The following is a 27,998-nucleotide window of genomic DNA, read 5'->3' on the forward strand; positions in this document are numbered from 1 at the left end:
GAAATATAGAACAATAAGAGCAGCTGTACAAGTAATAAATGGTAATGAAAGAAATGTAATGTCCAGGGTTGTGCAATCCACATATTTAAGTGTCTTGTGCAGTGCAAAAATGCTTAAAAGTGATTTATTTAAGTGACGTGTGACTAAGTGAGTGATTTGATTAGATGACCATGCAGTGTAGTTGTGAAGTGCCCACTAGTGTAAACAAATGTCCGGAATGTCCAGTGTGTGTGTAAGAACCATATGTGTGGGTCAGTATTATGTGGTGATGTGATTGAGAGACCGTATCGCCTGCGGGAAGAAGCTCCTCCTCAGTCTCTCTGTGTTGGTCTTCAGGGAGCGGAATCGCTTTCCTGACCTCAACAGAGAGAACAGTCTGTTGTTGGGATGGCTGAGGTCCTTCACGATCTTCCTGGCCTTGGTCCAGCACCGTCTGCTGTAGATTGAGTGCAGGTCAGGGAGCTCGGAGCGGATGGTGCGCTCAGCTGATCGCACAACCCTCTGTAGAGCTCGTCGTCTGTCCTGCATGGTGATGTTCCTGAACCAGGTTGAGATGTTTCCCGTCAGGATGCTCTCTATGGTGCACGAGTAAAAGTTCCTGAGCACCTTGGAGGGCAGTTGGAAGTCTCTCAAGCGTCTGAGGTGGTAGAGACGCTGACGGGCCTTTTTCACCACGGTGTTGATGTGACAGGACCATGACAGGTCCTGCGTGATGTGAACTCCGAGGTATTTGAAGCTGTCCACTCTCTCCACTGGGCACTCGTTGATGACGGGGGTCTGGTAGTTCCTCTCCTGCTTAGTGCTGAAGTCCACTATCAGCTCCTTTGTCTTACTGACGTTTAGAAGGAGGTTGTTCCTCTGGCACCAGTTCTCCTGTACTGTACTACTTTGTTATTTTAATGATCACAGAAGTGTAGTAAACTTTTCACGGATAATATTTGTGTTTAGTAAGTCACATAAACCAGTAAAATAAAAAGCTATGAAATGTTCAGGATTTAGCCTGTGGAAGGTTAGTGTGTAACAAATGAGATAATTATAAAAATCACTCTGTGTGATAGTTTGCATGTGAGAGGTGTATGAAAACACAGCTGCTGGGTGATCTTATGTGTGTTGGGAAATAATTTATAATTGTGATTTTTTCATGAAGTTATGGCTATTGCCATAACTTGGCAATAGCCATAACTATGGCTATGCCACGTGTGTCTCTTAGATACAGTGAGTACCAAAATGCCACTGAAAATTTGTCACACTTTCTCAAGGATGATACAGTTTGATAACCTCGAGTCAAGACCTGCAATATGTGTGATGACAAACTAGCTGCCTTAAACTAGCCCACTGAATGAACAATGGGCTTTGAGGTCGGTTCCATAATCATTAATAATCAAGGAACTGACCTCACAGCCCATTGTTCTTTCAGTGGTGCTAGTTTCAGTCATTGTTCAAAGGTACTGTTTATAAGGTTGTGAAAATCCTGCAGTCAGCTGAGACTCAAAGTCGTCACTTAGAGGAGTGACAAAATGTTCCTCCCACTGAAGACGCTACGTCCAGATGAACAGAACTTTTGGGGATTTACTTACTTGGATGACTGAACATGCATCAAGACATAGCTCCCATAACAGAGGTGTGGGACAAGTGGGTAAAGGTTCTTCAGATTTTAGATTTTTAGTGAGTTTGGGTCATTTTTGACCCTAGGCGTGTACAGGACATGAGGACAACAGGAGGGCTAGAGTGTCTTCCTTAAAAGATGCAAAGCAACTTGTGGTATTAACAATTTAAGAGAAAATTTGGTCAAATACACTTACTTAGCACCTCCTAAACCCATCACTGTGCAAGCTTTAGACAGCCTGGAGGTGCTGTTGCCAGTACCCAGTACATCTCCGCATATTAAAAATGAGCCACTGACCTTGATTGCTTTTGGGGGGGAAAAACGTATTTGCCCATTCATTCACTTGTGCGTACAGCCTTGGGAGTGTGGAGGGTTAGTGCCACATTACTGTATGTGAAAGCAGCCATTTTGTGTCCCCCTTTACTCTAGTATCCTAATTATGAAGCAGGAATGAGTGAAAGACATCAGCAGCAATGTGTGGACAAACTGAGTAAGTGGCTTCTCCTCCTCTTCCCCCACCTAGCACTTCTCTGCCCAACACCATTAACTCTCCTTTGCTCTGCTCTACTCTCAAAGTGAGCACCATGGAAGGTGTTTGGGTTAAGTCAACCTGATTTTGATCTGTACAGGATTTCTTTTGAACATCAAGCGGAGGGCGGCTAAATCCTCTTCTTAGGAGCCCCCCCCCTTTCACCACCTCCACCTGTTCATTACCTTTATTCACAAAATATGCAACATTTTATTAAAGAGAAGTAGGGATTGTGCTGGTAAACATAAAGTTGTGTTCACTCTTTGCTTGGCTAACAACATATATGAATTAATTTGGGGACATTGCAATTACAAGTTTAGTCGTATTTTCTTTAATAAAAAATGCAGCAGTTATCAAGAATAATGTAAATTCATACAATGTGCCACTTAAAGAGTATATCATTACAGGGAGACATTAAAAAGGTATTTTCTGGTGACTGTACAAATGTGACTTTGATCTGTAAGATGGGCAGCAGGGGGGTGGGGAGGTAGAAAAACTGAATAAACAAAAAGACAAAAAAATGTTGGGACAAAGTATGGCAGACAAGAGTGTTAAAGACTTTTAAATCATATTACATCAGAGCAGTATAACCAATCATGCTTACACTTAAAAAAAAGGACACAAATCAAGTTTGTATATGTCACAGTTGGTGGAAAGGGAGAAATAAATGATGCACAATTTGGAAACATACAACCTGAGCTGGACATTCAGCAGAGTAAGAGAGTATTCTTAGAGTAAAGAAAAAAAAGAATAAATATAGAGTTTAAGGAATCATTTAGACAGTTTGGATAATATGCTTAATGCTTTTTTTTACTGAGACTTTGGAAGACTGATAGCACTCTTAGAGTTTTAAATGCAGCTAGAGATTGGAGGCAATCAGCTGAGCAAGCACAGAAATTAAGAGATGAATTCAATATGAACTAACTGTTATTAATAGGGATGAACAATGTACTAAAATCACAAGTTCAGAAAGACTAGCAGACATAGGCTAGCTCCTCCTAATTGTTTCCAGTCTCCAACTATCCTTGCGCTCTACCTCCATGTATAAAGGACAACTTATCCATTGGCTTGTATTTTGTCATATACTAAGCAGATATTAAACACTGCTAAATATGCAAAATATGCAAAAGGTCATCTCTGGGAGGCAGTGCATACGAGCACTAGTTTCTGTTTGCACAGGCTAGGTGAGGGGCAACCAATCAAAGAAAGTATACTTTTAAGGAGCAGGAAGTTAAAAAACAAAACAAAACAAAACAACAGCCCAAAGCATAAATAAATAAAATATGGATTGTTTTTGTGTGAATTCTGGTGAATAAAAATGTAGCTGGAATTATAGTCTCCCCTTAATTTAAAGGAGGTCAGCTTGTCCCAGAATCAACAAGAGAGCAAAATCTGGAGCTAGGAGAATTGTAGCAGTGCTGATAATAGAGCCAAATAAAGCCAAGTAGAGCTGACAGAGCCAAAAAACTAAACTAGGGTGACGAACAAAAAAATGCTAGATTGAGAGAAAAAAATGCTTCTAGTAAAAAGAGGCTGTCACAGAGATGGCTACAGCTAAGATCATATTAAAGTCATAAATGTATATAAAATGCATAAAAAGGACTACAAGCAGATATTAGAAAATATATTAATTTCTTTTAAATAAAATTACACTTATTGCCCTTTCTCAAAAGTGTACCTGACAGTGTTTTGCTTGGAATAACAGTCATGGAAGATTTTAGATGTACAAAAGTCTAGTAAGACAGAAGGCAAGTATGTTTTCCTTTCTCCTCTTTCCCTGGTGCTGTGCTCTTTTACAGACAAACACATGTAAGTTGTCCACGAAGAAGAAATACATCAATCCCTTTGGTTTCTAATGGTCTAATGTTATAAAACCACTAAAGGAGTCCTGTTTGGCCGGTTTACTGATGTGCTGGCAGGACTGCTGGTGCTACGATGCTCCAAGCTCGCTCCACGTTCCGGTTTGGACCAAGGCGCTCCAAGTTGTGGCCATGGATGTGTGACCCAGACTGAGACCCTGATCAATGTCAAAGTCTTAGATTCTGGAAAGAAGCCTGCAGCCACAACCTGATCACATCTGGTCAGACCTGGAGCTTCCAGACCACAGCTGAGGTCTAAATCCAACCTGATCCCAGGCAGAAGCTTATTTTTAGCTCGATGCAGTTCAGGTATGGCGACACAGCAGCCAGGCACTGTTTTATTCCTGATTTACTTCCCAACACCGTCCCTGGCAAATATTTTTTTAAAAAGATAGAAAACCTGCATATTTTTGTCAAAGCGCTTCCCTTTTCTCCTTTTACAGTCAGTATGTCTCTCAGGAGTGAGTCCAGCTGACTGGAATCCAGTGTGTCTCTGTCTCCACTTTCTTTAGTGCCAACTGCAGCTCGCTGAAGGCAACATCGAGGTTGTCGTTGACTATAACCATCTCAAACAGATGGCTGTACTGAGTCTCCATTGTCTGGGCCGTGTTCACCATCTCCTGAAAGTCTTCCTCCTGGGAAAAGAGGGAAGAGACAAAATAGATGGAAGTTAAAAACACAAAACGAATAAAATCTCTTTCGTCAGTCGTCCAAGTGACTGATGAAACGTTTCTCCCACTGAGAACGCTACGTCCAGATGAACAGAATCAACTTTTGGAGAACTTATTTTATCATTTATCATTCAAGTAAATACTGCCTTTCTAAATGAGCCCAGGTATCTCTTGGTAGGTTAGGGTGCTGTGTTTTTACTGGGAACACTTAACTTTAAATTGGACTTTAGCTCATTTTCGCTGCTTGTATCTGTGATCTCGTTCTTTCAATCACTACCCAAAGTTCATGACCATAGATGAGGGGAGGGACATAGATCCACGGATGAATTGACAGCTTTGCTTTTACACGTTGTCATGATGAAGCTGTCTCTTACAGGGACTTTTGCCAGCAGTTCCTTCAGAATGTTTCTGGTGGTTTCTGCTTCATAATGGATTAGCTGTGTTTTTGTCTGCCCAACAAGAACATTAATCTGAGCAGGAAGCCGTTTAAGGAACAGCAAGCTGGGTTTGGAAGATGAATAGAAAATCAGAGAACTTAAAAAGAAAAGATTGGTTTAGGATGATGCCTCTTCTGGGGGACCAAACTTGAGAAAAAGCACACCCGGGACTCGTTTATTCCCACTAGGTGGCCTAATTTCCACAAGAAGTTATGTAGCATCTTGTGCCTGTTTAAGTACTTTGTAACAGCATAGATAAATTTCATTGCACAGCAACTAAATACTGAGTCACAGTTTAGGTGAACGTTCCCTCTGTTTTTATTGTAATTCTTTTATTTGTAGCCTTTATACATTTGTTGCTTTTACCTTACAGGACTATAAATCTTTACGCATTTCAGTGGCATGAAGCAGCACGTGTCAGCCTCAGTATCCTCTTTTACAAGCAACCACGTTCTCTGCTGGACACCTGCTTTGTTGTGCCAATAAAACCCACCTGTCTTTGCGTTTTAAAAAAGTGTCAGAAACCAAAGAGATTTCCTCAAATCACTTTGAAATGCCTGTGGTTCTTTCAGATTGGGTGCCAGTTTCTATGCTAACCACATTACAGCTGGGATTTTGCATTACATCAGATTGTTTTGCTTGTATTCACATCACGCTTCCAGCCAGCTCGACTGAAACAATGAGACGACTGTTCCTCGGCCTTTATCATTAAAGCAGACCTGTCTCTTGCAAAGAAAAATACAGCTAGCGTTGGATTGAAAATGTCTGGGACGACTTGCCCAACAACAGCTTCCCTTCATTTAATAGTAAATATAAGATGGGTTTGGTTCTGTCAGTGTACATGAACATTTACACAGAGACTTTGTTTGTTAGCTGGTTGAAATACAGCCCGCTGTCACACAGCTTTATAGAAGTATATTTGTATTACATGAGAGAATAACAGAAGCTAATAAAGGGACGTTAAAACTGCAACAGACTGTTCACAACCAGATTGCTTCTGACAACTAAAGCTTATTGTTCTCAAGACCCAGCTGGGAAATAAGGAGCGGACTGAGACAGAATTATGTTTACCTGTGTGAATAATATAAGCTGATGCTGTGTCTGTATCAAGGTTTAACAAGCTGACCTTCAACCATAAATTCACTGCATGTTCTAGGTGAAAGTGTATTGTACTCTAGCATTTTCCTCAACACTTATTACCCATAAATGCACTAAATTATGCCTCAATAAGTCGGATCCTATTATATTTTGTGTGAATATGACTTGACTAACTATCAGCTCTGGGCATATGTGTTGTAACTTTTTTAAACAGAGTAATGTTTGACCTTTTGATTTGACATGTGAGTTAAAGGTAAATCAACACATGTGGAAATGAAACCACTGGCTATCGACTGATGACAAATTAGCTTTTTATTAGCTTTCAAAAGTTTTCTACATTCCTAAACAATGACCCCTTTGGCTCAGATGTCTGCTGCCTATACCAGAAGCCCTGAAATATTGCCAGTTGTTCTACAGAGGTCAACTAAAGTCCTGTGACTGTATCACTGCAGATTGCATGTGTGTGACTTGTAGTTCATCGTAATATAATTGCCAGAGACTGCTTATTTTCAGGTCATTTCAGATCGGGTCTGACTACCAGGCTTTTAATTTTTATGGGGTTGTGTTTGGGAAATTAATTTGTACCAGTTTGTAATTTCTCTATGGTCCATTCTGGTGTCAGTATAGAGTTGATAGAGCTATGACTAGAAATGTATCAGTGGAGTCATCAACTGATGTGGAATTAAGATCTGCTGGAATTGCAGCTTAATTTGACTGCATGTCCTGCCTGAAGTAATGCTATGCTTGATTTGACAACTTTAGGAAGGTTTAACTGCTATGTTAGCTCAAATAGAGCTGTTGAAACTGAAGAGAAATATTTTTATTTCACAGTATCACGTGAACCGTGCTTGAATGAAATGTACAGGATTGTATTCGTTCCTTGTTGGTCTTCAGAACGGCCATTTGCCCCAAGGCTGCACTTTGAAAACATCTGTTTGAATCAACCAAGCACCACGATGTACCTCAAGCAAAAAATACATCAGAACAAATCACATAAAACAGGTCGTGTGGACAGAGAGAAAGATACATTTAAACCCGACCAAGTCACAGTTACACAGTAACAATTTCCTCTTGCTTTTCTATCTCAACTTAAGCAGGGAGGTAATATCTGATTAACATACGATATAAACTATCAGCCATGTACAACCCACACACTAGAAATAAGTTTTTACCGTGAAGGGTTTGGTGGAGTCCTTGTCGTCTTTGCCTGATATAATTTGGGTTTTCTTTCTGGTCTCTCTCAGTCTGTCGACGGTCGGGGGCTTCACGAACACAACGAAAGGTTTAAACTCTGCTGTTCGAAGATGCTTTATTAGCTGAAAAGAATAAAAGTGGATGCAGAGAAAAAGGAGTTAGGCATTTGGCAGCACATTAAGACGTAATCACAAAGTGTGTCACGTATGGTATAAACAGACTGTGAAAAAATTAATAGACAAAACGTTTAAAAATATAATCCTGAAAAAAAAAAGGTTGCCAATTCATGGTCCACTTGTAATAGTGATATGAACTGGATTATGGGGTTGTCACAAAGTCCAGTTTAACAGATTCAGTCTGCTGATTTCCAATCGAGAAGATATTAAAAATTAAAATCTTCCTTCTATTTTTAAGCAAAGACATTTTCTGCCTTAAGTTCCTCAGACATGAAAAGTTGAGGCTTTTCTTCTATTCTCTCATTGTAAACCGAATATATTTCTGTTTTGCTGAAGCATTAAATCTTAAATTACCTTTTAACTTATTGACCTCTCTAGAATGAAGAAGTCTTTGCATAAATGACTTATTAGTTGGACAGAACAATTAATAATGACCACAGAGCAGATGACTTCCCATCATTCTGAGTGAATCTAGAACTTTGAAATCATGTTTATAGTTTTTGTCATTTAAAAATGACTCACAAACACCAATCTGAGGGATAAAGACTACTCACACTAACTCATCACAGCTTTTAAATTCTTTTGGAAGATAGTGGAGGATATATATGTTTTTATTTATGCCTGATCTTTGTGTCTGTCTCTTCTTTGTGGTGACAGTTTTCTGAAATAACATGCCAATCTGGTACCTCAAGGGCCTTTCACATAGGATATGGCAAGTGCAGAGCTCTGAAACCCATTTGTTTCTATTGCTTGCGCCACTCAATAACAGTTTTAAAGAGCAAGTGCGCCGGTAAGAGTACTCTTGCATGCAAGGGTCAACGTTTAACTGGGTTAAACTTGGTTAAACTTTGACTGCTGCGACGTACCGTCGCACGACCAACAGAAACGAAGCAAACAGCCCTACTAAGTTCAACCACACAATGAATGAAAACAAGGAGGAAAAGTTGATTGTGTGTGTTTCCGAGTTCAACAAACTTCATGACACAAGTTGACATGCATACTGAGACTTTGGGAGGAAACAACACAAGTGTTCACTTGTGGGGACAGTGCCAAAGCTTTCTTTTTTATGGATGAGAAATAGCTGGTCCATCGAGTTTTCGACGTACAAGAGCGCAACAACCACTGCAAGACAAATTTTAGGCCACTCGCTCCAGCTCGTGGTAGGTGCGCCCAATGTGAAAGGCCCTTCAGAGGTATGAGAGAGATGAGATTTGATTAGAGGTGGTGTCTGGTGTCTGGTTCTGGCATGATCATCTGACCTTCTTGCTATGCTAATAGCAGTGGGTCAAGACCCACAACTCACAACAAGATGGATAAAAAACTTAATGGAGAGGCAGCAGCGGAACCACTGGGAAACAGCTTCCATCATTCACTCAGTTGGTCAATAACTGAGAAATGGCATTACTGTGGAGGTTTATGGTGACATAAGCCAAAGAGGAAATCTTCAAATAAAGTAACAGGGCGATCTGCTTCTGAGACAGGTAGTTTCCAAAACAGGCTAAGAATACAGTACAGGGATGGTGAGAAAGAAGGTGTCACTCACATGAGGCTGGACATCCAGCAGGCACACTTTCTTCTTTGAGAGGATTGAACGTATCGAGTCCAGACTTGTGCCGTAGAAATTCCCTTTGTACTCGCCATGCTCAATGAACCTGAGACATGAAAAGAAGAGTGATGAGAAAAAGCACGAACGCACATCTTTGGATGGACACATGGACAAAGTTTCAAATAATTATGTCAGTTTTTAGAAGAGTAATTACTGTAATCTGAGTTAAAGCTCAGGCCTTGTACCTGAGCTAAAAGAGGTTCTTTTAGACTGTGACGAGACAAGGATTATTTTTAACTGCATATATTGTCCAAGAAAGAAAATATAGATCTTGAAATGAGCATCAGGAGGACATTTTTAAACTAGTTTACATAAAACAAACAAACCTTTTTCCACTGTATTAGATATGTTAATTTGTGCTTTTAAGATTTTTTTATATATCCTCATAAGAGCAGGATTTTTTTTTTTAAACAGCAACTTTCAACTTTCATTTTTATAATTAATTTTCTACAATCACTGTGATTTCTGAGATTAGAGTTTTGAGAAATGGTGATAAACCAAAACAATTCATAATTGTTCTCTCCATTGTAGTAAACATTAAAGAAAGGCCGTTTGAAATAGAGACGTACAAACATATAATCTACACACAGCAGGATATCCAAAAAAGTTGTTCTCTTTTTTTTCCCAGGGAAAAAGTACTTTTGTTTTGGCCAGAGTATGAATATCAATTGTTCATCTCTGCTGCATAAAGTCTGAATGTGTGTTGTGATTGAATTCATCAGTTTTGCTTACTTGTTGTTTTGGATGTCCGTCTCAAAGAGCTGCTTGGAGATGAAGTGGTAATCCACACCATCGGTCTCCTGGTTCTTCTTGGGTCGACTGGTGTCTGAGTGAAAGAAGATGAAGATGGAAAGAGAGGGAGTGATGCCTGTGAGTCATTGCAATGAATAGTGCAATGCTCCTTGTGTGCAACAAGCAGAGAGACAGAGAGAGAGCCGGTGGTCTCCAAAGCTCCGGTTTTCAAATTAACAAAAAGAAGCAACACTTTTGGGCTTAACCCGAAACAACAGCAAGTGTTAAACATATCCATGTGTCCACTGGCAGCGATCAAACATTCAAAAAGAGCGAGACGAGACACTTTCCGATTCTCCTTCCTCTCAATGAGAGCCAGGACCTGTGCCATACGTTTCCTATACGGGTCTGAATCAGACTGTCTGGGCTCTATTAAACAACAGCAGCACAGGTCACATTTGAGAACAATTAACAGGCTGTGTGGAGAGAAAAAGGCCACGCCAATGGGATTTTAATACCGGGGACATTTCAAGTGTCAGACTTTGGCTGGGGGAAGACAATAAAGTCATAAAACTTGGTTATAAAAGTTTTTTTTTTCAATAATTAAAAAAATCTCTCTATGTAAAGAAATATTTCAAATAGTGAGAACAGTGAGAATAATACAGCCACGTTTTTATTACATTTTATTTTATTTCATTTATGTTGCATCCTCAATTCAAGATAAAGCACAGAACGGAAGAAAGACAGAAACTTTAGTTTCGGCACACAAATGTTTAAAGGTTTCTTTGGGATGAAACAAAGAGAAAAGAGATTGTTGGGAACACCACATTTAATGGTCAGCGAATTAACTTCTATTCTATTAACTAGTATAAAGCACACATTCACATATAAGACGCAGAGATAAGAACAAAGAAACATGCAGAGCGAAAGACAAATGAACTGTACTGTTCAGCCAAAGTTTGGTGGGCTTAAATCAGAAGAGTGAAGTTATCTTTTTTCCTTTTTTTTAATTTAACCTTTATTTACACAGGTAGTCACACTGACACCCAATGTCTCTTTTACAGGACACTTACGTGGAATGGTCACACTGAAGTGCTGGGGGTCAGAGATCAACAGTTTCTTCTTCAGTTCACTCAAGCCGACACCTGTGGGTCCTACACACAAACATCTAATTATAAACTCTGCCAAACTCCTCATCACGTTATTATCACATCCATAACATGATATGAGACATTCAAACTTTCTTTCGTCTGTACTTGGTGGTTAGAGTTGCCGAGGTTAACTCAAGACCTCAAACACTAATGATGAGAATATAAATTCAAATGTCTAATAGGATCAAATGATGAACTAATGAAAATTTGTATCCAAAAGATCTAAAGTTACTTTCTGGTTATTCATATTCACTTCTTAGGAACAGATGATAGAGAAACATAATATTCAGCTTCTCTCTTGCAGAGCTGGGCCACCTTTATTGTTTCTGTCGTCTCTATGTGACAATGAGATTGAAGGTGAGGATTTTCATTAAATTCGGTATCCTAACAGCAACAGTGTGTGAGGTAAGCAGCGACATCAGAGTTTGAGAACTTAAATTTCTCTTTACTCACCTACTAGCACCACCAGCCTGTGTTTGTCTCCCCTTTGCCTGCGGTACGGGACGACTTCCTCGTATGTGGGCACGTCAGCCATGTCGTACATTTCACTCTTCTTCGCCTCGTACATGGACTTGGTGGTCTTTCTGTCTCTCCTGCTGAGGCGAAAGCTTCTCCTGAACCCAGCTGGAGGTCAGCATGAGCCAAAAGAGGAGACAGAAGAAACAGATCAATCAATACAAAAAAAGAAAATTCTTTGTCAGTAGTGTAAAATCCAGCACAACCGTATGTACACATACAAATACTGTGGACTTCAATTTATAGTTGTTTCAGGATCTTGGCAAACACCTCCACACAAACATTACTTTCCCCAGGTGACATCAAACAGGTGAAAACTCATCATAGGTCTATCATCATCCAAAATACAGTCCCTCTCTCCTCTTGCACCCGCTGACACACTCACTAAAATAACACAGGTAACTAATTACACAACAACAACAACAACAACAACCATCCTGTCTTCCATACCAGTGGAAACTGTATTACACAGAGAGGATGACAATGAATGTGCTCCAAATTTTAGAACAAGTCAGGTATGGGTAAACGAAGCTTGCTCATTTGTTCTGGAAAGCCTCATAAGATGATCCAAACACGAACAAGTTAGTAAAAAGAAAGGAACTGGCACAAAGTTCCGATCTCTACTTTGATTCAAAGCCCCTTCAGTAAAGTAGAAGTGCAAAAATGTGAAGGAAAAAGATGAGCATATTTAACACAAGCTGGGACGACGCACACTTACACACAGATACATACAGGAAGCGACTTTACTTCCACAAACAAACAGTTAAATGAAAACAGAAAGTTGGTGTAAAGATTGAAATCAGTGAATGAATCTAAGCGTCATCAGCTTAAATGTAAATTAATCTCTACACTTGATGTAACCTAACACTGACCCCCACAGCTGCTCTGTATCAGCCCAACACAGAGCTTTACTGTGATTTCACCACATTAATGCAAGCTAACCTGTTTATTCTGCAAATATGATATTATAGAAAGACAAAGTTAGTATACTCACACAATGAAAATAGACCATTTGTCAAAACACATATGTGATATGTGATTAAAAATTTTGACATGTAACCTTTAAATCTGCAGGTCATTAAATGTCCCAGAGCAGAGATCAGCTTTAAAAATAATCTCTACTCTTTCTCTCCTGACCTGACTTTCTTATCTTTCTCCGTCTCTGAGTGAAGTTAGCTCTCTTTCTTTTCTCTCCTTGTGAAATACAGCAGCTGGACCTTTAACTAGCAACACACTGAGACGAACAGCACACAAACAGCTTGAGTCTGCTGATGTTTGTTGAGCTGATAGAAATGTTGTAGAAACATTATGTTGTGAAGCAAGGTTACTCCCTTTATACTCATTCCTCTTTTGTAACACTAGCTACAAGCTGACTAAAACATACAGACAAACGCATTTTTTCCGACTCAATTTCAGCTGATACTGTTGAGTCTAGAGTAACGAGCCTGTTTTAAAAATGATATTTGTGCAAAAATGTAGAGAATAAGAGTAAATACTCAGGTAAAGTACAGATACCTGAAGGTTCTACTTAAGTACAGTAATGAAGTAGCCTCTAAACAGTGCTTACTAAGGAGATATCATTCTCAAGTTTGCAGGCTGTAAATTCAGGAATCTGTTCATCCCAAAGTTGTGCTCAAGAATGACTCTGGCAATGGAAGTTACAGACGTTGCATCATTGAGAGGCATGGGGAGAAAACAAACCAAAAACTAAGGACAACAACTGCCGCCCCCTCCCACTCCTTTATTTCCCCATGCAACCTCAGCAGCATTGCAAAAGCATCTGTAAGTTCTAAGATTTCAAACTTTTAGGGACAGGCCAACTTTAAATCATACAACCACATCCAACAGGCTGAAAAGCCATGCAGCAAGTACTCTCATAGAGAAGATGTTATTATAACTCACTATTTTTTACTTCTTCTCCCGAGGTTCTCTCATTTCATTTAAACCTCGTTCTTGGCTGCTGGACTCAAGGTGCTGGACTTTTTTGGGCAAAAAAATGGAATAATGTTTGGCAGAGTTCGGCTTTGGGAGTGACCCTGATTGAGCTTGGCAGACATGACTCAAATGTAGTATTTATAAACTTGCGTGTGCTCTGGATATCCTGTGAAATCTGGAGTCTAAATGTGCAAATGACAGTGGTAATAAAAACACGATGGGAAACATTTTCTGTACAAGACAGGGATTTGGAAGCAGCTCTCTGGAATTAAAGTGGTTGCAGAACCAAAGTGGGCCATGGTAATTGTCATTAAGTCTGACTGGAACCACATCAGCAAGACCGGCCTTCATCCGGACCTCCACAATGCAGCGAAGCACACAAACCTTTCTTTTAAGCCAACTCCAACCAGAACCTCTCAAAGAAGTCCTCAGACCCACAGCAGAGGCAGAACAGGATAACTACATACTGCAAATCCATGACATGATCTGCCAGTGCACTCATGCTGTCAGCATGGGAGCACAAATAGCACAGCACAGTGAGAAAGTACAAAACTATTAAAGTCCAAAAAGTGAATTATGTAAGAAGGTTTAAGAAGTGAATTATTTGCCCCACAAGTGCTCTGTGAGTTAGAAGAACAGGTCAAAGGTATGAACAACTGTTCCGTCCCGTGAAACATGTATGACTTAATAGTTCTTAGAAGATGATATATGAAGGATTCATGTGGAAAAAACAAAACTTGTACTTGGCCACTGTCCTCATATTTATTGTAACAGTGAAATGACCACATCTGGCAGGAAAAGGCAAGAAGACAAAAGAAGACAATCTCTCACCTAGGTGAAATCCACCACTATAATCAGCATCCTCTGGTGATGAAAAGAAAGGAGCCAAAGAGAACCACAACATCAAGTTAAATAGAATAGTCAGAAATGAGCTGCGGCCCTCTAAATATGATAAAGGGGAAAAACACACAGGTGCTGTTAAGAAGAGAGTGATCAGAGAGGTTTGGGGTAAATTTTGCTTGAGTTACATTTTATAGTGTGTTCGTTATTTTTAAATATTGGCCTTTGCCCAGAATGACAGCCACGCATGTAGAGGTAAATTCAAGGACAGGTTACATATAACCTCCATCTAGTGAGCAGCTAAAGTTGACCAAAATAAACAAAATACTCTCTTTTTCTTTACAGAACTAACAATGCTGAAAAATGTTGATGATCCCAGCTAACTGACTAAGCCCCATTTAGCCTTACAGGCCACTACATTCTTGGCTGTGGTGTTGGACGATTCTTGGAGACAGTGAATCAGTTTGTGCTGTGACTGAGTCCAACAAATATTACTTGTGACGGGATGATTCTCAAAAATGATGTCCACATTTGTGAAAATGAGTCGAGGAAAGATGAGGCTTTGTAAAATGTTAAAGTCAATAAAATCTATGAGGAACCATTGACTGTGACAACTAATGTTACTCTTAAATGGTGAATAGCTTTAATGGGTCAATTGGGGAGATGAGGTAAGAAGTGGACCTCATTACACACAAATAGCATGAAGGGGAACCAATCACAGATGGTTGGGTTAGTAAAGTCCTACTCGGTGGAGGATGTCAGAAAAGTAGTACCTTCAATCTCTTCAGCTTTGAGTGCAAGAGAAGCAAGGAATGGAAATTAGGTAATACTAAACAAAATATTAGATTAGGAAAGTAAACATAACTCAGGGATGAGGAAGAAATATAAGAAGAAACCTACCAAACTCTACTGTCACATCATCTTAGAAAAGCAGAGCAAAAGACAACAGAGAGAACATTATAAAACATTTTAAAGCTGAGTGCCACATCCACAAACATCCTATGCAGGTTCAATTCAGTCATTTCTCACAAAACACTGAAAAAGCAAACAATTCTCTTCAGTTTTGTAATGTTTGTGAAAAATACCGAGCTTGACCACTACACTGTAACTCCCAGTATCACTCTAATGGTATCACTAGTTTAACTATCTACGTTTCAAATAATAAAATAACTCAAGTTCCACTTGGTTCTGAAACACTCGTCAGGTCTTCCTGAGAGGAAGTTGCAGTACACTCAGCTGTCATGACATAAATTGATGGAACTCATTGAGGAAATCTTATCCTTAACTTCTTTCTTTTTTTAAGGTTGGGTTTAAAAAGAACACGTACAGAAACCCTTCATAAGCCATGCTGCTACTAAAAGGTTACAAAAACACCAGTAAGTGGAGCTTGAGTTCAGGTTTTATGAGAATATAACAAACATTTACTTTCTATTTGCTCCTATTTTGATAGAAATGTATATCCATTGTTACCTAGTGATACACAATCTGCGGTACATGTCTGTGGTGCAGTCACTATTTACAGGGGGGGAAAAAGCCATTTAGATTCATAAGCCTCCAAATGATTGATATTGTAATACTGATACAGTCCTCTGTAAGTATTTAACAGTATGAAGCTCACCTTACATCACTGCATTCATTTTCCAGAGTGTTGTTCAGCATGTCCAGAATTAATGTCTAACCAAAACAACAGTCAAGACCTATCTGTGCAAGGTTGTTTGTAGGCTAGACGCATCAGGCACGAGAGCGGCAGCTGTTCTGAAGTGTGTGTACCTTTATCTGACATCTTGTTTCAAATGTCAGTGGCCAGGTCAGTTTTCCCACTGATGTTGCCCTCTTCCTGCTCTAATGTGGCATCTTAAGTTGGGACAGCGACCTCAAAATGTGGTTTTAAGAAGGATGAGAATTACTGTACTGTGAATAAGAGTTTAGCCAGATTTAATTATCTAATTTATTTGAAACTAAACCTTAAAGAAAGAATGTGATGAAAACTGCCATAAAGATGTATGATTAGTCCACCTTTATCAAGTCCATGGGTGAGCTGCCAGGAATGTTTACATTGGAAAAATCTGGGTAATAATGTAATAATACTGTAATACTGTTTGTCTTCATTCTCTCTTCCGGCAGTGATGATAAGGAGTTGAACTCTGCAGTTGGAGTCAATCACGGACAATTGCTGAATAACAGGCTGCCATCAAAACCATCCTTGTTATTACCCTCATCATCATCATCACCCCAAGAGTATAAGTGATTATCCAAATTAGAAGCCAGGCAGCCAAGTGACAATACCAGTTCACATGAACTTGTCTTTTATCTTTGCTATCTGCATTATGCACAGCTTTTAGAAAATCAATCATCTCTTTAGCTAGAGTAACAGCCAGAGGGCAAACCCTCTCCTAATTCATATTAAAGCTCCTGCGTGACTACAACAACAATCATATGACCCCCTATGAGCAAGCACTTTGGTAACATTGGGAAGGAAAAACTCCCTTTTAACAGGAAGAAACCTCTGGCAGAACCAGGTTTAGGGACGGGCGGCCATCTGCCGTGACCGGTTGGGGGGAGCAAAGGAAGACAGGATAAAAGACATGCTGTGGACTTAGTGAACAACACACAAAGAGGCTGTAGAAGACACATGGAACAGACTCTGGATAGAAATTTAGAGGGAGAAACATTGAGCAGACAGGAAGGAAAATGAAAACAAAGATAAATCTAAATTGCTTCTCCAGACGACCAGCATGAACTACACAACTACACGAAAGACTCCAGTGGTGGAATCAGCAGAAGGATGAGTCTGTTTCAGAAATGAACTCCACAAACTGTCCTGACCAGCATTCCTCACTTTTGCCATTCTTCTCTTCCTCCCATCCACCTGTTAAAGACAACTGTCTTGTTGTGGTTTATTAGTCGCTAACACAGCAAATAATATATGCTTACATGATCGTCTAGTAGACCTCCTTAGGGACGAAAGAGTTGTAACAGGTTGCTGAAATGCAAGTCTCCTGAAAGCAAAAAGATGGATAAAGAAAGAGAAGAAAAAGGAAAGAACAGAAAAAAGAAAACCATCAGTTTTCATGGTCACTCTGGGAATAATAAACACTCTGCTATGCTACAGAAACCCTGCTCTACAATATCCTTCATTTCTATTCTGTCAGCTGAGACTGGTGAAACCAAAGATTGAGGAGGTGAAGAACAGAACATCTTTCTATTGAAAAAAGTAGAATAATAAACCTGAATATAAAATGTTCTACTCGATCCCTTTACTCTTCAGCCTTCCTCTTTCTGCCCAAGCCTCCTGAGCTCTGTGTAGGTCTGGTGTGTGTTTTCCATCCACTTGCAGTTCAATGTGGATTGGTACCAGCGCTATCATTTTCTGTCATTACTCACTTTGGACCAGAAAATGTGTGGAAACCCAGACTACTTTGGCAGAGTGAAGCAAGAATACATGGATTAAAGAGGGAGAGAAAGGAGATGGAACATCTATGACAGTGACAGCACTGGAGCCAATAAGGTCAGCCTTGTGTTTCTCACCTCTCCTGGAACTGTTTGGATGGTATTAAGCCAGCACGAGGATTTGTGTCGCCCTCGTGTTTGGCCTGCCACCAGGTTGCATCATCTTGGCTCATGATCTGTAGGATGCAACCCTTCTTGAAGGCCAAACCAGCTTCCTTACATGGGATGGTGTTGTCATCTTTTGGGTCGTAGTCAAAGAGCGCCTTCACAAACATCTGTACATCATCATGAGGGAAAGGCAAGAAAACAAAGAGGAGGATTGAAGACACAACAGGAACAAGTTCACTATGTTGTATATAAAATGTTTTCTTTCTAAAACATTGTCATCATGGTTAAAGGTGATTCACCAAAGCTCAGAGTGATTATTCTCAAAAGATTACAGCAATCGATGGTAAACGCTGCAAGTGATGGCCAAGATGGTCTTTCAATGACTTTCCACTATCAAAGGGTCTAAATCACTTAACAAGTGGATAAACCAAATAACAGAGAAAGACAGGACCTACCTGTGGCTCCTTGATAGATGCCTCGTCCTTTGCACCAGGGACAACTTTAAAGGTAATGGCTCCTTGTGACTGTGCCTAAATAATGTAGGAACAGAAGTTGGAGTAATTGTAAAGGATAGTTTTCCTATCCTTTTAAGTATTTTATAAGAGACCTAATCTAGTTACAGTGACATAGCGTCAAGCATTGATTTTTCAACAAAGGAAGGTTTAGTGGGATAGTATAACCATTCTTGACAGAATTAGGGAGTACAGTGCAGGGGTGTAAAGGAGGAGTGTTGAGAGCTCAAAGACTTTTGTGTCTGAGAAGGCCTTAAGAGTTTAAGATCCCAGGCACATGACAGAGCTCATTTAGGCCTGTGACCAAAGCTGCGTGGAGGAACTACACATCATCAGCCTCATCCACAGAGACTCTGCATGTGATCTATCGGCCATCAACACGGCAATGGGAGGCCTGGGTCGTGGATGAGTTGATAAGGGGAGGTTTCTGTCATTATAAACAAAGGCTGGTACCAAGGGAGTGGAGCTGAAAAACCCTCAGTCTCACAAACGTCCATAGAAAGACAAGACTTACCAGAATACGAATGATTTCCTCTGGTTTCTTGTCGTCCACAGGGATTCCATTGACCTCCTTCAGTTCATCCCCTACATGAATTAAACCTGCCACACATAAACAGACGTTACTAATTTGCAGTCATTCTGGCATTCTATTATTTTAACGCCCTGATGTAAGCGAGGTACTAAATTCTGTGCAATCCCAATATATTCCACACTACAGACTTGTATGGCTCTTTTCCACTAGTATCTACTTTGCTCATCTTGACTTGACTCTGTTTTTTAGGGTTTTCTATTAGATGGCAGCACCTGATACCTACTAGAGCAGTCGTTTTGAGCAACCTGAGTTGATCTGAAACTGTGACGTCAACAGACTCCATGCCACCATGTGATGCCAGTCAATTATGTCACTTGATGAGTCATGAAAGTGATTCCTTCACAAACATCAAAACTGCCCTTTTTGAAACACGGCATCCAGGGATCGGACAGGTATACCAACGCCTCCATGTCCACTGTTGTGTGCTGGGTTTGTGTTGCATACAAATGACATCATGGGACTTTTAAATGAGTTGCTATAACGACCCTATGTAAACTGAGGTGCTACACAGTGACAGAAAATGACAGAAAACTGAGTAGAATCGAGTACACACACACACACACACACACACACACACACACACACACGCAAACTTATAAAAGAGAGAAAAAGGCTGGAACCAACCACTTCTGTCAGCTGGCCCTCCCTTCATGATCCGGGCCACAATGATGGCACCTGTGCTCTCATCACGTCTTATTGTTGCTCCCTATAAAAGAAGAATAGTCATTATAACAGCATTTCTACCTTTATGACATTATGATGTGCAAGTCAAACAGCAATGACCTAAAATCACTGTAAAGATGAAAATTAAGGCGTAGAGACAGATAGATACTGCACACAGGATGATTGTTAAGTTACTTACCAGTGGCTCCTTGTTCTTGACCAATCTTATAATTTTCACAGAATCTTCATCGTCATCGATGTCTTCAGGCAGCGGAGGTAGTTCGGGGTCATACTTCTTTTGGGCAACTGCGTCGTGGACGGACAGGAGGCTCTAGAAAAAGGAGAAAATAGGATTTATGGGAGGAAACACAAAACAGGCAAGGGTTATCTGTCAAGCCACGAAGGCCTCAACTTTACCCCAGTCCACTTAGCTAAGTAAAGTATGGCCATGCATGCTATTAAGAGTCCGATCTATCACTTCCTTTTTTAAGCAGGACAGAGACACTGCAGACTGCAGGGAGGATGGTTATGAATTGGGTTGTCTCCCTCATGTGCTGGGTGATGGATTTGAAAGCATTCAAGGCCAGAGCTTGTAGATGAACAAGCGTTAATTGCCATTAGGCCCGTGCTCTCCCTCCATACATCTCTCTGATTAAAGGCAACCCAGGCTCGCCCTGCACCATTGCTCAGCAAGAGCTGCAAATGTGACCACCACAAAATCCACACTTTGCAGGGTAAGGTGGTGAAGACTCAAAAGCAAAGTTCTCAGCTCAGATATTTCACACTTTCACGAGCAGGCATAAAAAGAGACGGGACGCAGACGGGAATGATGCCATTCAGGAGACATTCATTTTTCAAAGTATTTAACAACCGCGTGTCCGGACCAAGATGCAGCTAGATGCGTGCTGCTTTTTCTGTGGTTTAGAGGGGGGGGGAAAAATTGAGAAAAACATCTTCCAACCAAAGTGCCAGACAAAAGTAGAGGGGTGGAGAGCAAGAGAAACAGGGAAGAAAGAGAAGGATATGGTGAGAAGAGAAGCAGTGTGTTTTATGACATGGGAGCATGCTGCAGTACAGCATTCAAGATGTTGCTAACTGGGAGCAGATGAGAGGAGGAGACACAACTGGAGCTATGTGAGTAGTCTTTGGAAGGCAAAGAGTCTGTATTACCTTATTATAACTAAAAATAATAACTTCTTTCGATCAAGAGAATCCCAAATGAATAACACATGTAAAGAAAATCTCACAGCCAGGAAATCTTTAAAAATGGTTGGTTTTGATCCTACTTCAGAGATAAAATGCCACTCCTCTCCAGCTTGTCTTCTTTGGCTTGTGCTGCTACACCGTCTGCCAAAATTCACCAGCCAGCAATGGAGGAAGCAGTAGCAGAAAGAACATTTTCCATTGTTTGGTGGGGAATTGCTTGGCTGACCCCATTCTGCACTGGAGCTGAGAGACCACTGCACAACTACAGCAGCAATTATATGTGTTAGGTGCAGGGGAAAAACATAGTAATGAGCCAAATGAGTACCAGTTTGCTGGAGGTGTGTGTGGAGTTGCTGATTCTATGTCTAAAATATGTGCTGCCTGGTGAAATATGTGTGTCTGTACCTATAGCACCTGTAAAAAACACATGCTCCACACTTGTCTTTGAACAGATTAATGTAGTTGTTCTTAATGTGTTTGGAGAATTTAGGAAATGAATCATAATTACCAGCTCAGACATTGAAAAATCCATGTTTGGGAACCACCATCTCTTGAATTCCTGCTGTTTGACACTGATAGGTATTAAATATTTGCATGTACTGTAAGTGTGTGTGTGTGTGTGCTATGTTGGGGGAGAACTAGAGAGCTGTTGTTTCTGGCAGAGCCCAAACAAGCATGACGACAGCGCATTAAAAACGGAGCCTGTCCAACTCTGCTTCTATCCTGCCGTCGTGAAGGCAGCTCTGTCTGGCTGAGACACCTGGAGGCCCTGATGGATGGCCCCAGTTATGCATTAGAAAATAAAAATGTGTAAATTTATTTTGTAGCTGTCTGCATCTGGCTAACGAGGTCAGCAACGGCAGCCAAGAAAACGAGACAAGGCCTGGATCTAACAGGCGTGTTATTTTGTGTACAGCACGATGATTGTAACGCTTTAATGTGGCTGCTGTGCAAACAGCAAAGATCCAGAGCCAGAATTGCCAAATGCTTTGCTGTTTTTTGGATGGAATAATACAATCCTCCACAAAGAGAATATGTGGTTTTAGTTTGTTAAAACCTGCTCAGTACAAAATAAGCAAATCCTTTACTCACCTTTACATGTGGGTTTGCCAGCAGTTTAAGAAGCTCTTTGACATCCTGACTGGCTGATTTGCCTTCCAGCTCATCAGACACCTGAAAATAGTCAAGGACACAATGTTCACACAACTGTGCTCAGACCATTAAGCATGCTTCTCTTTTTCAGGTGTGCATGTGAACATTCAATGCTTCGACAAGAAGACAACAGCAGTCTGTATAATGAAAAACCAATGGTAGAGGTTTGTAATTAACAGTTCAACTCTGCAAGGTGTGCTTTGTGTCAGTAATGAATAGAGGACTTGCATTTAGAGAGATAAACATACTAGTTATGCTTTATCTAAAGAAGTTATGTTGGTGTATCTTCTATTTGTATCATATTGTATTAAGACATAAAAATGCAGCTCTTTCAGTTACAGGATTTATCTGCAGCTTCATCTTGTCTTAAATAAGGTAAATCGCAGCTGGAGGCAAGGCCACACTTTGTCATGTGGCCTAGAACTCCCACCTACTGGCACCTGCCCTTTGATAAATCTTCTATTGTACCAGATCATTTTCCAATGAGAATCTCAAGAACTAAAGAAAACAGTCAGTTAAACCTGGAAACAATGGGAGCTCTGAGAGCATCACTGATTTATGGAAGATCCTCCTGGACTTGGTTGGAGTGTGGAAAGGAGCAGCAAGCCATCCCACACAGTAAAAACTGACATGAAAGCCACTTGACACTGATGAACCCTTTCTCTGTGTTTGTATTTTTCGTATCTGACCCTGCAGGAATAAAATGCAGACCAATGCTCTCTGATGGCACCAAGTGATCTGTCCAAGTAACAGCAGAGTTTGTATTAAGATGTTTGGAAGTCAGCCAGAAGAGGAAAACGGTTTTCCAACAGGGAGAAGGATACAAGTCAACCATAACAACCATACAGTTCTAGATCAGTGGCCATCATTTGAACTATTTATTGATGATGTGGTGTGTCTCACTTGCTTACACCAACGGCACTGGCCATGCTGGTTTCACTTGAGCGGTGGCAGTCACTTGCTGGGAGTTCTAGACAGTACGGCCGGGGCCAGACGAGGGTTGAAGTGTCATTTTATGTTAGTCAATAAATTAAACCTCCATTAACCGAAACCCATCTAGACAGACACTGTTCACCAAAGGTTCCTTTAATCGATTCATTTGCCTCCCAGCCAATAAAAAAATCGATCAGTTTAAACAAGTTTTTTAAAACACTTACGTCACGTGCCAGAGGTGCAGCTCCTTCCAGGACAGGGGCGGGCTTGCTCTCTTCATAGTGCTGCAGCCGTTCGTGGATCTGAAAGGACAGATTGTATTCATTATTAAGGTAGTTATTGAGATAGTAGTGAGCACATGTGGAAGAAAAAGTGTGCACGCTGGAAGCCATGTGCACGTCTCCAAACAGACATGTGAGAAAACATGTACAACCTTCATCAGCACCATCTTGTACATACACAGAGTTCATTAAATCATGTCCTTAAATACCAAAAGCACACACAAAGATCTTTCACTCCCTCGATCCACTAAGTATTTCAGTTAGCTTAGCCACTGTACAAACAATCCAGTTTTCCACCATGCATTCGATATGTCCCAGTGGCCCCGTGATGATTCCAAATCATTTCAACAGTCTGGTGAAATTGGCTAAACATTTCCTTATCAGCCTCAGCGCTGTGACTGCACAGTGTTGAGAGACAGAGCTGCGTCTCTGGAGAGTTGCTAAAATGGAAAGTAAGCCTGACTCGTGCGCTCACTTTCACTCATTTATACACGCAAAACCACTTCATCATATGTGGAGCAGAGATGGAATAATTTATATACACACAAAGCACACGTTCACACCCACGCACACAACGTCAAAGGCACAGTTGCACACTTGTGCCTACGCACACACAGACTCACAAAAAACACTACAGATATCCCATTTGTGATTTAAAAGCAGCTGCGCAGGAATGCATTGACAGCCTACAGGCTGCTGTCAGGTCCCATCAAGGAACAGACAGGGACAGCTTTCCTCCCAGCAGCCACTCCTGCGTCTCTCCTTCCTCAGGCCCAGCATGGTGAAGGGGATCTGGGCCACGGGTCTGACTGATAGCTGGGCCCCGAGCCTGGAGCTTCCAGCTGGATGTCCTAGAAAGCATTCCAGGAGGATGGTGGAACAGAGGAGCCTCTGGCTGAGGAGAGAGTGACAGAGACGCTCTGGGCCACTTCTATATCTAAAGGGCCAAATCCACACATGCGGGAGTGCGCACACACACACACACACACACACACACACACACACACACACACACACACACACACACACACACACACAGATGGAGCCGTGACAATGTGTGACAGAAAATCACTCAGCAGGACAGAAAAAGACAAGAAAAGCAGTTTGTTTGCTGTCACACTGAACGGCTACAGATGCTTTGTGCAATTAAAACATCTGTTTTAGGAATGTTAGACATAGTTTTTACTCCTCGCAACACAGGTGATTATGTTTTAAAGCTAGATGGTAGCAGTACTGTAAATACGGAGGAAAGCAAGTCAGAATCACTGACAGTTGAATGTTCTGACACAGTCACAGGACGGTATTTGACCTCAATGTTTTTGGCCCTGGCAGAAGTTCTGATTAGCAATAACATGAGCAGCGTGCGTAGATGAGTTGATTTGAGTCTCTTCAAGCTGTCATCTGGCTTCGATAATCACCAGGGACCAACACCAAAATCCAAAACATGATGTCATTCAAAAACATTACCCAAACACCAAATGTCACCCATCAAAATCACTTTTATAACTTTCCAGTGAAGAAAACGCGACGCAACGACGTGTGAAATGTCTTTACATCGTCTCTCCCCATCAAGATTCCAGTTTAAATCTTGGCCTTAAACAGCTACAGCCATTTCAGCTGGACTTATCCACACAGTCTGCCGAGATAAATCACAGCCTGTTAGGACTCTGTCTTGGCCAGCACAACAGTCATGTTTCAAGGTCAGCTTAGAAGTTCAAATCCTGCATAAAGCCGTTATTACTCAGCAATAAAACACGGTGCATTAGGCGTGTCGTGGAGGTAAACATGTTTTTCCCCTGTGGACATGCTGATGGATGTTAGGACTGCTGTTGATGCTTCGGCAACCTGTCATGCTGTAAACTTTTTTAGACCCCCAATTATCTCAGAATTAATCCTGAGATAAATGGGGGTCAAATCACTCTATAACACTATATAAAACAGTGCTAACTGCATCTTGTGAACATCATCTATAAGCCCTAACATTATGGCTAACTAGTTTTATTTTTCTTTCCACTGAGTTATTGGTTTGAAATAATCTGTCACTAGTTTGCTAACATGAACTAATGTAATGTTTAGGGTCAGGGTTGCACACTTTGGAGACTTTTCAAAATACCCGAAGACATAAAACATAGTATTTAAGCAGGCTTAAGACCTCTGCCCAGAAAACTTCACATCACATCCTTTACAAGCTGAACATCTTTTTCAAAGTGACCCGGAGCAAAACCCTGTGACAGACTGGCGACCTGTCCACGGTGTACCCTGCTTCTCGCCCTAAGACAGCTGGGATAGGCTCCACAGTCCCCCCGCAACTCTGAAAAGCAGCAGAGAATGGATGGAGGGATGGATGAAACTGGAGTAATGGCTGTGGGATTTTCCTTGATTACCAATACAGACAATACAAAATGATAGAATAGGGACTGGTTGACCTGTAGCTTTCTTCTTGTTTTAATTGTCCCTCCAGTGTGCTTGACATGGTTCAAAAAGTTTTTCAGTAGTCAACAGCATACTGTGACCTGTCTGCTGCAATATGGAGTTTCCTTCTTCCTTCCCCTGTCCCTATCATAACCTTGCATTTGGCTTCATCTATCATCATCTAGCCACTTTTGGCTCATTTCAGAGGTACTTGTTTGTGAACAACGTGCTTGATCCGGTAAATCTGGGCTGCAGTCGACCATTGAACTTTAATGAAAATATTTGGAAGGCAGCCTAAATCCAAAGTAAGACAGTGCAAGGAAGGGGATATATTTTGGATTCAAGTGAGGCTTTTAAAATATAAATAAGCACCTGGCTCGTGTCATGAGAATATTTTCTAGCAACAAACAGATGTAAATAAAAGCTGAAAGATGATATCGGACAATAATTCTTTCATCTCTGTAACATAATCGGATTAGGATGGATGTGAGACGTCCTGACCATCTGGTGAGTACAGGTGAGAGAGACAGAAAGAGCATATGTCTGGTTTAAGTCTTCATGTTACTCTGAATTCTCTACTTCTTTCTTGTTTCTCTCTCCATCTGTGACACCTCCTCCTCTGGACCGTCTCTCTCCTTCCAGACAGAGTGACCAACAACTGGTTGTAATTACCCAGGTGAGGCAATTACAACCAGTGAGCGACCTGGGTTGGGAAGCCTGTCAGATTAACTTGATGTGTGTGTTTTCTCTCTGCTGTTTAGCCATTCTTTCGTATCCCCTCTACAACCTTACACAAATCCCAAATAAAGGTGGACTGTGGCGATTTGGTGGCCGAGCTTTAGGAAGAGGATAATTAAGGTTTTATTAATGGTGTGTCCATGATGTTAGCCTGAATGCTGCATCTGGTTTCTGAGTAAGACGAGATGGTTGTTTAGTACTTGTGTGCGTTTTAAAGTCTGCCCGTCTGTCCATTTGGCTCACTAGGATGGCTCAGTTAATCAGTCAGACACAGCAGTCGAGCAGCTATTACATTTATTTACTGAATAATAAAGAATGGAAAGCCGATTTGCAGGAAACTACCCCATGTTTAGGGGGGAAAATTGTTCTCTATTTAACAACAAAAATCAGAGAAAGATTTCAGACAAACCTTCTCCCCAATCTCTGCAGCTATCTAGTTTAACAGGCAGTAACCAAACCACAGGCCCCTTCCTGCTGGTAGAGGAAGGAATTAGAAGATCTGGGCAGGTAGATGGTGCAATAGGACTGTAATTCATGAATAATAATTGCTTTGGAGGCCGGGGGCTCCTCTTTTCAAGACTTTTTATGTGACTAATTTAGTTGTCTGCCTTCTTGACAATAAACTTTGTACACAATCTACATGTGCAATTAAAGCTAGGCTTGGTTAAACTGAGGTATTCATATGTATAGCACTTAAATGAAATTACTTAAGTGTTTTAAGTGTATTTAAGAGTTATCAGTGCGTGCATATATGAGTTAAACAACACGTGATTTTCTGAAAAATATGTAGGCGAAATTCCTATAACTCTATTTGTTTGTTGTACCTTAACAAGTGAGTGGAGACTTCTCTCTCCAAACATATCCTGAAGGAAGGTGTTGTCCTCAGAGCAGTTGACATGAGGCTGCAGCTGGGATGGCAGGGCCGCCAGCAGCTCATACAGACCTGCAGAAGGAAAGAGGAAGCAGGAGGGGTCAGTGTGGTAGTGGGAGGTGTGAGTTGTTGCATGCACAGCAAAAGACACAAGTGCTGTATGTGTGCATGAATACATATACACCCAACACACCCAGAGTCAGGCAGAAAGCAGATGCACACGTAAAAACAAAACACACAAAGTCCTGTACTAGTGCCTTTAGGAAGGAGTACATACTTACACAGACTACAGCTCTAATTATAATCTGTGGATGCTCTTCCTTTTCCTTCCATGCTGATTCTATTACGCATTAAAAAAAACAGAAACAAAAATGTATGGTTCAAACTTCTACGAGCGACAAAACAGACGATGATATCCCTCCCTTTCTTGCCACTGGAAAGAAGAGGAAACGTAAAGGCAATAAACTATTTCCCTTCCCCCGCCTTTACTTCTTGCTTTTGTTCCAGACCTTCCTGTTGTTTGAGGGACGCTTCTGTCCATGATTAGAAACAACTGAAAAAAAACAGGGAATAAATCTGAATCCTCTCAGAACAGCGGATGCTGAAATCCACAAGGCCTTTCAGGGTTTTACTCACCCAGCTTATAAAAAGAATGAAGATTTCAAATTCAATTTAAAGAGAACCAGACTGGGGAGCTGATGGTTTCAAGATTAAGCAGGGGGGAGGTGAA

At 40.9% G+C, this 27,998-nt stretch overlaps 1 protein-coding gene across 2 annotated transcripts; it reads right to left on the bottom strand.

Annotated features, from left to right (window-relative positions):
- Positions 1–2,443: 2,443 nt before the first annotated feature.
- On the bottom strand, positions 2,444–27,749 carry LOC146566702 (MAGUK p55 subfamily member 7-like). Of its 2 annotated transcripts, XM_085286300.1 has the most exons (20): positions 27,550–27,749; positions 27,222–27,340; positions 23,191–23,268; positions 21,974–22,054; positions 19,875–20,006; positions 19,637–19,718; positions 18,935–19,020; positions 18,364–18,438; positions 17,879–18,075; positions 17,285–17,349; positions 15,821–15,862; positions 15,251–15,271; positions 15,124–15,138; positions 14,342–14,374; positions 11,513–11,683; positions 10,982–11,062; positions 9,909–10,002; positions 9,114–9,222; positions 7,373–7,516; positions 2,444–4,629 (listed from the first exon to the last, which is right to left on the bottom strand). In XM_085286300.1, the coding sequence occupies exons 2-20, from the start codon at positions 27,255–27,257 to the stop codon at positions 4,450–4,452; spliced, it is 1,722 nt and encodes a 573-aa protein (XP_085142426.1). In that variant the 5' UTR covers positions 27,258–27,340; positions 27,550–27,749; the 3' UTR covers positions 2,444–4,449. The 2 variants fall into 2 exon arrangements, with proteins under 2 accessions (XP_085142426.1, XP_085142427.1); XM_085286301.1 differs by lacking the exons at positions 14,342–14,374; positions 15,124–15,138; positions 15,251–15,271; positions 15,821–15,862 and having other exon boundaries at positions 27,550–27,748.
- Positions 27,750–27,998: the final 249 nt, after the last annotated feature.

The sequence above is a fragment of the Mchenga conophoros genome, linkage group LG9 (assembly GCF_057382185.1).
Source record: "Mchenga conophoros isolate Kocher_MC1m ecotype Shallow Benthic linkage group LG9, M_conophoros_male_GT1.1, whole genome shotgun sequence".
Classification (NCBI taxonomy): Eukaryota; Metazoa; Chordata; class Actinopteri; order Cichliformes; family Cichlidae; genus Mchenga; species Mchenga conophoros.